At 43.3% G+C, this 14,506-nt stretch overlaps 1 protein-coding gene and 1 long non-coding RNA gene across 3 annotated transcripts; one reads left to right on the top strand and one right to left on the bottom strand.

Moving 5' to 3' along the window:
- Window positions 1-6,931: 6,931 nt before the first annotated feature.
- LOC127297414 (uncharacterized) lies at window positions 6,932-9,660 on the bottom strand. Its single transcript, XM_051327719.2, has 5 exons — window positions 9,281-9,660; window positions 9,155-9,210; window positions 8,124-8,249; window positions 7,697-7,840; window positions 6,932-7,487 (listed from the first exon to the last, which is right to left on the bottom strand). The coding sequence occupies exons 1-5, from the start codon at window positions 9,549-9,551 to the stop codon at window positions 7,131-7,133; spliced, it is 954 nt and encodes a 317-aa protein (XP_051183679.1). The 5' UTR covers window positions 9,552-9,660; the 3' UTR covers window positions 6,932-7,130.
- Window positions 9,661-10,070: 410 nt separating this feature from the next.
- On the top strand, window positions 10,071-11,762 carry LOC127297413 (uncharacterized). 2 transcript variants are annotated; one of them, XR_011744253.1, is made up of 3 exons: window positions 10,071-10,397; window positions 10,886-11,241; window positions 11,424-11,762. It is a non-coding gene; the product is annotated as an uncharacterized lncRNA (long non-coding RNA). The 2 variants fall into 2 exon arrangements; XR_007849148.2 differs by having other exon boundaries at window positions 10,076-10,930; window positions 11,075-11,241.
- Window positions 11,763-14,506: the final 2,744 nt, after the last annotated feature.

Below are 14,506 nucleotides of genomic sequence, written 5' to 3'. Positions count from 1 at the left end.
AATAGCAGCGAAGGTCTGCTATCCTAAATGAATACAAGCACACCAGAATTCACAGATTGCTTCTACGATGATTTTCTATATCTCTTAAGACGGCGATCGAGTTGTAGTCCTGGTTGTAGTTGCAGGTTGCACCACGAGTGGCCTACATGTATATGTTTCTTTCCGGTCAGTTAAACAGAACTGACTGAAACGAGATGATGTGATAGATTAACGAAAAAGAACTCACTGAAACGAAACGATGCGATATATATTAACAAAACCGAATTCGCTTCATACTGGCGACAAGATTCTAGGAAACCATAAATAACAATTGCAACAGATTAACCCTGACGTAGCTTACGGCTCCCATTTAACTTTCCCTGGGTAACTCGTACTGTAAGTTGCAGTAACCCACCACCGTTCATCCAGTCCAGGTTCAGAGCCCTCGAGGGCCGACCGCCGGAGACAGGTTCAGAGCTGAACAGTTGTTCTTACCTCGTTGGAGCAGCCTGGGCTGATGTGCCGCTACACTAAAGAAGGTACGCGAGCTCGTCATTAGCCTCTGTTACAGTGTTTATGTGCAGAGGCTACAATTGTCGATGGATCGTGTCTGCTGCAGTTGGTGTGAGCCAGAACTGACTGGATGTCTTCACACTTGCCCGGTCTGATCTCGAAGGAAAGCCACATGAACATGGGCACAAGTATCAGGCAGAGGAATTGCACGCACGGTCGGTCGGTGCACTAGATGCAGATTTGGGGCGACAGACACCAAGGATGCAGAAAGGTAGGTATCCTGAGCTGACCCTACACATGGTTGTTTCAGTGTTTGCTCAGAGGCTTTCCTTGTCGATGGATCTTGTCTGCTGCTGTTGGTGTGGGCCAAAACTGGCTGGCTGTCTTTACACTTGCCCGATCTGAGCATATTGGTTGAAACAAGCTCAGGTGGAGCTACATAGCCTGCTACTACTGTAATTGGCAAACACTTCAGGCTCCAGCCACTACCACACAGCATATCAGATTCTGTTGGCAGAGGGATGACAAGAATGAGGGATCATTCACTTGCTGTGACTAACAGACAAAAAAAAAACCCACATGTCCCCAGAATCTGGCATAACACAAGCCATTCAAATGTACAGTTTTTGGTACATGTTCAAGTGGAAAGAAATACCTTCAAGTTTCCACCAATTGCCTTCCCAAATCTTATATGGTCCTTCTCCGTGGAAATACCTTCAATTTTCCACCAATTGCCTTCCAAAATCTTATATGGTCCTTCCCCGTGGAAATACCTTCAAGTTTCCACCAATTGCTTTCAAAAAATTTATATGGTTCTTCCCCGTGGAAATACCTTCAAGTTTACACCAATTCCCTTCCAAAATCTTACTAGCCGAAGGTACGTGCTTTGCACGTGGCATTATACGATAAGACTCAATATATTTACAAAACATTATACTTTCTCTGTCTAAAAGAATGCTGCAAATTTATGTAAGTATGATGTATCTGGAAATGCACTTTTGAACATGGGAGCATATGCTTCTGCTATCTACAATATATGCACGCACGCCGAGTTTCGTGGAAAATTGATATTTTTTGTGTCATGCATAGTAATGATAAAGAAATGTATCGTGAAAATCATTTTTTAAGCATCAAATTTTGTCTTTTTTGCCGATAGCGACGATCGCTGGGCTGATCAGTTCTCGTCGACATCGGTGTCTTCCACAAGATGACATACTTATATCTAGTTTTACTTGTAAAAAAGAAAAAAAATAGCATCCAACGATACATTCATAGTGGGAGATGTCTATAAATAATTGTTAACCACTAAAAATGTCATATACGATAGGAAGACAAAAGGAGTAGAAAAATATAGCAAGTAGTATTTCCTGCTAAATTTATTACCTCAGATAGAACCAAATTCCAATACTGGTTGGGGTGGCAAAGTAGATCGATTCGGGATAGAAGGATGGGAGACAGAGTCTGGTCGATCGCTGGTCGTTGCATGCGTGGGTGACTGCCTCCGTTTCGCTCGGCCAGGTTGCCCTTCTTTCCACTCCATTGGGCTGTTTGCCCTTTTTCAGATTTTTTCCAACGGAAAGGGTATAGAAATGATGAGGTGATGGGCCCCTGGGCGTTGCCCATAGTCGCCTAGGGCAGAGCCGGCCCTGCATTTCCTTAACCTTGCACATCATTTAGAGAAAGCAATAGATAAAAAATATACAATGCCTTGCCTCTTGTTATCATCCCTAAAAATTAATACAATTATTTAACTTTTAGTAAGAAAATGATTTGCTAAGAGAAGAAATGGTACACATAACGGAGAAAGATCATTTCTTGGCTAAGGAAAGACAATGGTAAACAGATGCCGTAGCTAATTTTTTTTCTTATTTTCTACAAGATCATCCCTGGGCTAAGGAAAAACAATTCTTTTTTTTAATTTCACTTTTTTCAACTAAGCAAAAATCCTACGTGACAACTCTAAGAGCATGCTAAAGAATGACCACACTGAAGTCAACGTGAAGTACAATGTTTCATTACAAAGGAGGAGTGGGGAAGGTCCAAAGTCCACATGCCGCCTAGCGAGCAGGATAGAGGACGCATTTCTGGTGTTGAAGATTAGCACGGTTGCTTGTAAAAAGATGTAACAATATTTGAGTTGCACTTTCAAAAATCTTGTTGTGAGAACGTATGTCAGATTCTTTGTGTGAGAAAAAGTACGTGTGGTTCCAAACCATATTTGTTGGACCGCTTTTTTCCGTTACTATTAACGTGAACAACCTCATCAACCCACGGCCGGTCAAATTTTTCTATGCTTTGAGCCTAAGAGGTACTGATCGTGGTATGCTTCAGTTGGCATAACATCGACGGCTTGATCTCACTTCCATAGCTTCATTGGTGGAGCTACAGGTGGTGGTGGGGGCTGGGCTCCCCCCCTCCCAAGCCTACGAAGATTCTCTATACGGATTTAGCCCATTTGCGGCTAGCCATTCACGACTGCTGGGATGAGGCTGGCTAGATAACCTGAGATGATTTTATCATCAAAGACAGATCAACACCATCAACGCTTGTCGGAAAGGATGTCTCGGGGAATGCCAAGACAGTCCAAGGAGCCATTGACCTTGTGCCTGCGAACAACATGCATCCTTGTGATGATGGGGATTTACAAGTACATGCAATCTTCTCTTATTTTTCCGACATACGGCGTCGGTAGACTCTAGTTTATAGGGTTTTTTCTTATCATGAAAACCCTTTGGATCCTTTTGCATTTGAGCCCATGGCTTCACTAAGTGTGTCCCTGCCGTGGAGCTCACCGCGCCTTGTTTTCAGTGGTGTAGGTATGTACAAGTGAAATCACGGAAGGAAAAAGTATTTTAGGAACTTAGATGGATTTTTTGAGTACTTTCCCCCCGCTAAGCACACATATTATCCAAGTGGTATTTTCCTACTAAATTTATTACCTCAGATAGAACCAAATTCCAATACTGGTTGGGGTGGCAAAGTAGATCGATTCGGGATAGAAGGGTGGGAGACAGAGTCTAGTCGATCGCTGGTCGTTGCATGCGTGGGTGAATGCCTCCATTTCGCTCGGCCAGGTTGCCCTTCTTTCCACTCCGTTGGGCTATTTGCCCTTTTTCAGATTTTTTTCCAACGGAAAAGGTATAGAAATGATGAGGTGATGGGCCCCTGGGCGTTGCCCATGGTCGCCTAGGGCCAGAGCCGGCCCTGCCTTTCCTTAACCTTGCACATCATTTAGAGAAAGCAATAGATAAAAATTATACAATGCCTTGCCTCTTGTTATCATCCCTAAAAATTAATATAATTATTGAACTTTTAGTAAGAAAATGATTTGCTAAGAGAAGAAATGGTACGCATAACGGAGAAAGATCATTTCTTGGCTAAGGAAAAACAATGGTAAACAGATGCAGTAGCTAGTTTTTTTTCTTATTTTCTACCAGATCATCTCTGGGCTAAGGAAAAACTATTCTTTTTTTAATTTCATTTTTCAACTAAGCAAAAATTCTACGTGACAACTCTAAGAGCATGGTAAAGAATGACCACACTGAAGTCAATGTGAAGTACAATGTTTCATTACAAAGGAGGAGTGGGGAAGGTCCAAAGTCCACATGTCGCCTAGCGAGCAGGATAGAGGATGCATTTGTGGTGTTGAAGATTAGCGTGGTTGCTTGTAAAAAGATGTAGCAATATTTGAGTTGCACTTTCAAAAATCCTGTTGTGAGAACGTACGTCAGATTCTTTGTGTGAGAAAAAGTACGTGTGATTCCAAACCATATTTGTTGGATCACGTTTTTCAGTTAATATTAACGTGAACAACCTCATCAACCTACGGCCGGTCAAATTTTTCTATGCTTTGAGCCTGAGAGGTACTGATCGTGGCATGCTTCAGTTGGCATAACATCGACGGCTTGATATCACTTACATAGCTTCATTGGCGGAGCTACAGGTGGTGGTGGGGTGGGGGGGGGGGGGGGTGCCCCCAGCCTACCAAGATTCTCTGTACGGATTTGGCCCATTTGCGGCTAGCCATTCACGACTGCTGGGGATGAGGCTAGCTAGAACCTGAGATGATTTTATCATCAAAGACAGATCGACACCATCAACGCTTGCCGCGAAGGACGTCTCGGGGAATGGCAAGACAGTCCAGGGAGCCTTTGATCTTGCGCCTGCGAACAACATGCAAAGGATCAAGATCCTTGTGATGATGGGGATTTACAAGTACATGCAATCTTCTCTTATTTTTCCCAAAAACGGCGTCCGTAGACTCTAATTTATATGATTTTTCTTATCATGAAAACCCTTTGGATCCTTGTGCATTTGATCCCATGGCTTCACTAAGTGTGTCCCTGCCGTGGTGCTGACCATCACCGCGCCTTGTTTTCAGTGGTGTAGCTATGTACAAGTGAAATCACTGAAGGAAAAAGTATCCCCCCCACCCCCCCACCCGTTCCCGTTCTTGTGGTTTTACTTCCTTGTTCCTCTTTGCATGTATTGAAATGGTGGAGGCTAACTGGTTATGCGTATAAGATCAAGGATTTAGTTTCTGGAAACTAGGAGTATGATTCTCCTTTCCCTTTGGAGAGCTTGGCACGTGAGATGTGATATGAAACATGGTATAAAGGTGAAAGCACAATTGGTGGCTCGGTGATTTTTCTCCAAAGCTGTCATCTTGTTTGCCAGCAGAGAATTCTGAACAAACAAGAGATACAAGAGGAAAAGGGAAGGTTGTGTGCTACAGTGTAGGCGTCCAGGCTGCTGATAAGCTCCCTAGCCTGCCATTTCTTGGTACCAGTTGACATGAAAACTAGATAAGCTAGAGCATTTGTTCCCAGCTGAAACAATTCCCAGTTGTAATAGACAATGTATACTCAGATTAAGATACTTTCTTCCTGACAGGAAAAATAGCTATCGTATTGTTCATCGGATTCAAGTTTAGCCATGACAGTCGGCTCACCCACCCAATTGACTAACAACCTCTCTTGAAAAACATATAGTTTACTTCACCGTGCTTTGTATAGTAAGATACTATCTCAAAAAAGAGTTAAGGAAGATTCGGAGGAAAGAAGAAATACTATTTGTTGATCTTCCAATGCCAGTACTGATTTGATCTGACTTCATCAAATAGGATTAGCATGATTACATGGATTTTAATGTTCTTTTTTCTTCATTTTGACATGAGTGTGAATCGGACTGGTGCCAAAAATTGTGTGAGAAGCAAGATCGAAAAAAATTTATAATCAATATCATATATATTTATAGAAGCAAACAGTACATGGTAAAGAGACGAGCTATCTCCGGCGATTACAAACAAATGTTTAAAAGAAAAGAGCAAATCATTGAGATCTTCAAACTCTTTCTATTCACACAAATTAACAATGACATAATTGGTTTGATATGGTATGATGGTATCGAAATTCAATTCGGCTCACAGGTGCTTTATGCTCCCTCTATCAAAACATTTTATTTCAAAAATGTCGAAAAATGTTGACAAAAAAATCTACATGTACATCTTCACAATATATCTGAGTCCGTCAAGTTTCGCGATGAACCAATATTTTGTGTGGTCTATGTAAAAAATAGAAAATTCATCTTGGTAAAAGCCTTATTTTTGGCATCGAATTTTGTCTTTTTTACACACGCCACACGATAAGTCAATTTTGCATGAAACCACTTTGTGGGCGTGTATTACGTGAAAATGTATGTGCGAATTTTTCGTATCAATTTTTTAAAATTATAAAATATGTGTTACATAAATTTCAAAATAGAGGTAGCATATGATTCCATGTGCCCGGTCTGATTTCGAAGGAAAGCCACATGAACATGGGCACAAGTATCAGGGCAGAGGAATTGCACGCACGGTCAATCGGTGCACTAGATGCAGATTTGGCGCGACAGACACCAAGGTATCCTGAGCTGACCCGACACATGGTTGTTTCAGTGTTTGCTCAGAGGCTTTGGTTGTGCATGGATCTTGTCTGCTGCTGTTGGTGTGGGCCACAACTGGCTGGCTGTCTTTACATTTGCCCGATCTGAACATATTGGTTGAAACGAGCTCAGGTCTACATAGCCTGCTACTGCTGTAATTGGCAAACACTTCAGGCTCCAGCCACTGCCACACACCAGATCAGATTCTGTCGGCAGAGGGATGACAGGAATGAGGGATCATTCACTTGCTGTGACTAACAGACAAAAAACCGCCCGCACACGTCCCCAGTATCTGGCATAACACAAGCGATTCAAATACAGTTTTTGGTACATGTTCAAGTGGAAATACCTTCAAGTTTCCACCAATTGCCTTCCAAAATCTCATATGGTCCTTCCCATGGAAATACCTTCAAGTTTCCACCAATTGCCTTCCACTCCAAAATCTTATATTGTTCTTCCCAGTGGAAATACTTCCAAGTTTCCACCCACTGCATTCCAACATCATGTAAGGGCATGATTCATCTCAAGAGTACACGTTTTTTTCCATCATAACTTGGATATACATACCAACAAATTGGGTGGATTGGAAGCATATTAGCTCTCAAGCCATAAGCCACTGCAAGCATAACTAACGACTAAAAAAACCAAGAGTACATTGTTCATCCCTACAGAACTAAAGTGCTCGGAATTACATGGTGATCAATCCTTGCAAAAGCTCAACTATCTAACGCGTGCACTTCTGTATCGCCTTGAGAGGCAAACGTGCCGCTGGTTGAGTTATCCACTACAACAGAGGGTTTGATATCAATCTCACTTGAAATATTCGGTTGCGCCGAAGTACAAGCTGCATATCCTGGGATAAGCATTTCAAGAGAGGGCTTCACATCAATCTCACTTGATCCGTTCTGTTTAACTGGAGTGCAAGGTGCAGATTCTGGGTTGGAACGCTTGCTGGGTACAGTGCTGCTGCTGCCATTCCCAACCCTACCTTGGGTGTTAGGAACACTTGCGACAGCAGCACTAGGTGCATTGTTTGGCCAGAACGCAACATTGTGAAAGCTTCCAAGAATTGCCTGAAAGAAGTAAATTAAGTTCATGAATTTTCCAGTTTGCTCTTTTGTTATCACTTGTATATTCCATGCATGCGTATACAACAAATGACTGAAATAGAAGTATGCAATTTATTATATTCAGAAATGACAATTGCTCATTAACATGTTTCCCTTGTGACAAATATGGAGTAAGTTTCAACACTAAAATAGTTGTTTCCAGCCTTAGGTACCTGAACAGGTGTTGCGGCTACGAGAGGTCCAGCTATGATGCCACTGATCACAAAACTATTGACAGAAGCAAGGGTCACACGTAGACAACGCTGGTCATTAGGTGTCAAAATGGATCCAGACAACCGGATGATTTCTAAAGGACCCTGCAGAAAGGGAATTAAGAGTTATTTGGCACCAATTTTCGTTCGAAAAACAAAACTGCGATTACTCAGAAACATGAACCACTGCAATCACATAAGTAAGACAACAACTAAAACATGCACCACACGGCTACTTCGAGTAATTCAACAGCTTAATGCCCATTTGTTCAAAAACAAACTTACACCCACATTTGTATCTTTAGGATTTCATGCTAGCTATGCTATTTGTGATGTTGAATAACCGTAACTCAAAATTATTAAATCTTGAGAGGAACTAAGGTCAAACCTTGTGATTTAAAACGACACCGGATGGCTGAAGTAGAAAAGCTTCCTTAACAGCCCCAAGAGCTGAAAGAATACAGATTGCCTTCGAAGTCAACTGTGAGACCGCCACGACTTTTGCTATGATATCCTGCACATTCATTTTCTGATAATCAAATTTCTTGTCACATTTCAGAGGAGGGAAAATATGAGGTAAACAATCATCGGTCACTTTTTTTGCAGGGGTCATCAGTCCCATGTTAACAGGTTGATTAGGGGGGCTAGAAACCACATCACAAGGAAACCCATGGACGAAGGCCAACACATGGTACTAATGTTCTGTCAACAATGATATCTTCAAATAAGCCACGTGCCTGCTTTTGCTCTTGACTAATTTTGAAAGTTAAGCTCTTCTTTTGTTCTAGAGATATGACGTAATACTACATAGTTCACTCCAATAAAATGAAAATTATGTTCCCCTGCAATTGGGTACCAGATGTAGCATACTACACATTCACCTCTCTTGCCATCAGTGTTTTGCATCGGTATGTTAAAAAGTAAGCAATTGCCATGTTTACAACATTACGCAGAGGCAACAGTAATGGTTAGCCCTTTTAGAAAATCGCGGATTGCAACTGAGCCCTACACCGCAAGAAGGTAGTTTTGAATTTGCAAGAAAATTATGAGTTCCCCGACAACCATGGCATGGTTATTGGCAATGCAAGACAAAATAACCTACCACTAGAGCAATCAACTGTCGGTAATGCCATAGACAACGACAAAAAACACTTGGCGTTATCATAAGAAGTTGCACATTCAAGGCTTAAAGCAAGAATTTCTTCCCCACTGAGGGGCATATAGAGAATCCAGATAGTGTATCGATAAAGCCCGCCACACATAATTTTTGGGGCAGCTACACGAAAGCATTTGCATCATCAAATTGGCACAGGCTGCTTGTTTCAGGGGTTGTAATGGAATTGGCTCTATCTGATTGAATCAACCCTTACTCTCCACGATTCCTGATACTAGGATCATCAGACTCACAGCAGAGCATACCTCTCCGGAAGAAATGGTGAGCACGTGCGGCTGTAGCCCATCCAGCTTCCCTTTCCCTGTCCACAAGCACGAGGATTTCAGCGGGCGCTAATCCATGAACGGGTACCGGCGCCAGAAGGCTCTTACCTTGGGCGGGGATGGGGGCGGCCGGAGCCGGACGCGCGGCCGGCAAGGGCGCGAACCCCGGCGGCGGAGGGAGGCTTTCGCACTTCCGCGGGCGTCCGCGGCGCCGCTTCTCCGTCGGCGGAGGGAGGGGCGCCTGCGGCGGGGGAGGAGGTGGGTAGACGGGGCGGGGGATCGGCTCGGCGAGCCGCGGCGGCGGGGCGACGCGGGTGCGCATGGCCCACACGATGGGCGACGGGCCCCGCAGCTTGTGGAGGCCGGTTGGCGCCTCCATTGCCTGGGCTCGGGCGGCGGCGGAGGCGGCGGCGGCGGCGATCGAGGAGGTGGCGGCCACGGAACGGACCCACGGTCGAGTCCTCCCCGTTTGACAAGCCACCTTCCGTTTCTTTCTGTTTTAAAATCTGCGTTGAAGTTTGCTTTGCTTATTGGAACTCGTTCGAATTTTACATTATTTTAAAGAATGGTGGTAACCAAGAAGTGTCTAGATTCTTGGAATTAGTACCAAAAGATTATCAACATTTATATTTCGTATAAAATATAACCTTTTTTTGAAAATACGTGGCTCAAATCTTCTCTTTCTTAATAAATGGTCCCATTTTACTAATCCCACAGCGATCCACGTCACCAGAATAAAATTTCTACTCGTCAGACCCACACGCCCGATGAGCCTTGCTCGGCAGACGACATGCACGTGCTTGCGAGACCCACACGCCCGATGGCGGCAAACGACACAGTCGTGCTCGCCCGATGGCCCTTGCTCGGCAGAACAACGCGCTTGGACCAGATGGGCCGACACCGGTCCATGAACCGGCCGACTCTCTTCCTCTTCCCCGCGTACTCTCCGTCTCTCCCCATCGATCTCTCCCCCACCACCGCTCCGCCTCGGTTCGTCTTCTTCCATCGTTCGCCACATTAACAGTCCGGACTCCTCGCCACAAATGTTGCCGCCGCGACCCAAGGCCTCCCCTCGCAAATGCTCATCAAACTGGCCCATAAATCACAACATTCATGACTGGAAACTGCTCGATTCAAATCATCCTGAGCAGCCTCCAGGTTAAAACCATGCCGTGCTACCGTCCGCATCAAACGCGCGCTTGCTTGCGCCCCCACCTCCACTCTGGTACATGGCTGCTCCCCGTTTTAATTCCCCCATTGTTTTCTCCAATCCCTCAACATATAATCCCAATCTGCATGGCTGAGGTCCGGATTGAAACCCGCTCGACATTTTTCCCCTGGACCTGATTTGATATGATTCTGCCAGCCGCTATCTCAAATCCCAGGATTTCTGGCTTGAGATCCGCTAGCCTTTCTTCCCTGCACCCGATTTGGTTTGATCCTGCCTGCTGCTACCTCGAATCCCTCGATTTATTTTTATTGGATTCAAGCAATCATCGCATGTACCGCGTATATTTTAATTCTCCTGCTTCCGTGCGTATGCAAGTTTTCATCTCCTGCTCTTAAATTTTAATTTACATTGGATTGGATGAGCAGATGCCTCTAATTTACCTTTTATTTTAGTTTCCGCCCTTCAATTGTAGCATAATATTACAACATTAATTTTGTTTCACAACGATTGAACTTCAAGCTTTCCCTTTCTGTTTGGTTCAGGTGTGGATCAAGACGAATTTCACATGAAGGATAGTCAAGAAAATGGTATTGCTAGATTTTTTTTGTGTGTGCCGCGGATGTAGTTCATTTGTTGGTATATTCATGTTATGAAATCAGCACGACCCAAGGTTTGTATTTTCAGATATTGTATAGCATTCTCATGCTGGCATGTATTTTTTCTTTTATAAGATTATGTAGGTAAGGAGGAGTCATGAACTAAAATACTGCTATCTTTTTTACCAGTGGTGGCGAAAACATACCAGGCTCAACTAGAATGTAGTGGAATTTGGTAGTGGTGATGAAAATATGGCATGGACGAAATGTCTAACCTTTTTGTCAGTTTGGCATGGTTCAAGGTTTGACTGTTTAACTTCAATATGCATGTGCCTTTTCTATAATATTTGTCAATATAGACTTGCATTATTTTTCCAACAAAAGGTTGTGCGTGCAAGTTGAGCTGATATGTGTATATACATATTGGGTGAAGAAAAATATACACTTGATGAACTAATATCAGGGCATCAACTCCATGGTGCAGGGTTTGCTAGATGTTTTGACTTCTATTGGAGGCAATGAATCATCTTCAACTCTAAAATTCTGGATGGCAATACCAATACGGAAAGATACGTGCAGGAGTCGCCAATCTTTCAACTCTTTATGTGTTAATGGACTATATATTTACAGTCTTTCGCGAAGATTGGTTGGGTTAGTCTACAAATATCCCGGGTTTTTTGTAATTCGAGAAGAATGTGTAAACCATTTATGTACGGCATGCCATTTACATTGTACTAGAAACACTTCAACGTGGAATGTGGTACTTTCTTTCTTCTAAAAAAAACTTGCATCTGCGGTGCTCTAATTTGTACAATCGTGACAACTGTTGAACCATTCTAACTCCTACTTCAGAGCACACGTCTTATATTTCTTTCTGGTCATGCATTGATCAATCTCATGTCATTATTTCAAATTTCCCAGCAGAGGTTGTGGTAAATTACAGAAGAAAATCAAATTTGTTCTTATTCATTTGTCTAATATATTCAATTTTTCTTTATGCAAATCCCGCCGCAACGCGCGGGGTATCATCTAGTTTTATATACATATGCATGTATATAAAAATGCATATGTAGAACTTCGTCTAGATGCATCCGTGCCTAGATGAAAATGAGTTATTACACAATTAAGTTTGACCACGTAAAAAAAACCGTCCAAAAATCGCACCTGGTCCCATCACAGTTAAATGCGGGGAATTTACGTAAAACGTTGCCTAAATTTATCTAGGTTCACTAAATCTGCAACAATGATTTACATCAGATGTAGTAGTACAATTTTTTGGAGAAAAATAGTAAAATGTAGATAATGAGTTGGAACCTTGCACCTTATAGTGAGGCACGAATTTATTATCTCCTAACCCTAGCTCTTGCGACGCGACTGGCGATTCACCACCTCGCTCCAGCCAACTCCGGCCGCCCCTGGCCGCGCTGTTGGTCGCAAACGACTCCTCTCGTGACGATCCACCCTTTTGTCCGCGTCGTTCTGATGCGCGACGCCTCCTCCTCTAGATCGACACCCCTGTGCATCTAGGATTCCATCGCCCTGGAGATGATCTCCGTCGATCCGCGGTTCCAGGCGAGGTAGTGTGGTCGCTATCGACGAGCTGGCTACCTAGAGCGTGGCTCGGTGCAGGTGGTGATGTGGCGCCACTTGTGCCATCATCTCCAGGCATGCTGGTGCCTGTGGTGGTGTTGGGGTACGCCGGTGTAATACCGGTGTCTTCCCTGGGCTTGCAGCTGCTGCGGCCGCGTGAGCACTGCCTCACCATGCCATAGCTTCTGCTCCCAGGCGTACGGTAAGCTCTCCACTTCCCCTTCGTATCACCTCTCTGCTTCTTCTACTTGTTTACCTTGCCCCTCTTGCTTCTCCTGCTTCATGATGATCAAGAGATCATGCAGGAATGCTCTCCTTGCAATGCTGATGCGAAATTCCTTCTCTGGCTAGCCTAGCTGCTATGAACCATCCCTTTTGGTAATTCTAGTGATTCCAGAGATGAATTTGAGCTTGCTCAAATGTTTTCTCCTTTACTTGCTTGCTTGGTTGCCCTATATCTCCTCTCTGCAGCTTAGTAAAGCTATCTATTTTGCTTGTGCTTGTCTTGCTGTGGCTACTGATTCCTTGCAAATACTTGGTTCTGGGCACTTGGTGATTCACTTATCACCTGTGCCTGGTTACATTTGATGTCTGGACATGTTTTTAATTGTCTGCCACTACATTTTATGGGCAAAGAGGTTGAATTATAGCTTAATTGCTTGCAGATGGTGCTTGTCATGCACTGCATGGAAGCCTTGGTTGCTGTACTGAAGCTAAGTGATATGTGCAAGCCATCCTGCTGTAACTTGATTATTGGGTGCTTTCATTGTTACTAATTGAGCTATGGTTGCTTGCTGTGTAGCGATATTCATTGATGAACTGTATTTTGGTTATGATTCAATTTAAATGAATACTAACTATTGTTGGATAATTTTTCATCACAATCTGAATCTTTCCAGATAATGATGATTGATGTTACTGTTTTGGCTTAATATGTTTGATGTGACCTCAGTAGCTATTGCTCCTGTCACTGTTTGCTCACCTTAATGTATAACTTGTGAGTTTTGATAAAATAGAGATCTTCACAGTAGGGTACCATGTACATGAATGCCATTGTGAGTGTTTTATAGAAAAGTGGAAATCTCTCATGGTTTAATAGCTAGGTGGTGCTAGGTGATGCAGTTGGGGCTGTCAAGGTCTTGAGTTTATCTAGTTAACTTGGATATGAGATGATTTCTTCTTGGTGGGGAGAGGAGTGGCGGTGCGATGCGTCGTGGCGGAGAGAGCCCGGCGGCGAGCAGCAGATTGTTTGGGGAAGCACGATGCGTAACTGACCAGCCGAATGTTAGGGACATATATGGGCAACATGCGGGATCAACATGCAGAATTGCTTTATTTTCTTTGGGGGTTGAGCAGGCCCGGTCCTGAACTTTCGAGGGCCTTGGGCGAGACTAGATTTTAGGGCCCCTAATATTTTTTTTCTCGAAAAATGTATGTATAAAAAAATACGAAGAAAGACTTAAAATGTACTGATTACAATGTTATTTATATAACAATAATATTGTATACATCTTACCCTAAAACTTTCTCGTTACATTCCTGGACGCGAAATCAGTGACGATGGAATCAATATCAATCCCGTCCAATAATCTCTTCTCGATGCATAGAGTCGCCAAACCATTTAACCTCTCCTGGGACATTGTAGATCTCAAATAATTCTTCAATAGTTTCAACTTTAAAAAGCTTCTCTCAGCCGACGCAACGGTCACGGGCATAGTAAATAATATCCGATAAGCAATGGAAGTATTAGGATAACAATCCGCTTCTGTAACAAACTCAAAAATCTCCATAGCAGACATTCTTCTATTTGGCAACGTCAATTGTATAACACTTAACTCAGAAATTAGATCATTTAACTCAATATCGCATGTAGGGGCCTGATCACCTGAACGATGTCGAGTGAAAGTTTCTGCAAATGTATTGCATCGATCTTTTAGCTGAGAATCATCCAATGCCTTCAAATCCGTTGAACTCAAT

The sequence above is a fragment of the Lolium perenne genome, chromosome 4, assembly GCF_019359855.2.
Source record: "Lolium perenne isolate Kyuss_39 chromosome 4, Kyuss_2.0, whole genome shotgun sequence".
Classification (NCBI taxonomy): Eukaryota; Viridiplantae; Streptophyta; class Magnoliopsida; order Poales; family Poaceae; genus Lolium; species Lolium perenne.
Note: the sequence above shows the minus strand (reverse complement) of the source record. Positions and strands in the feature narration are given on the sequence as shown.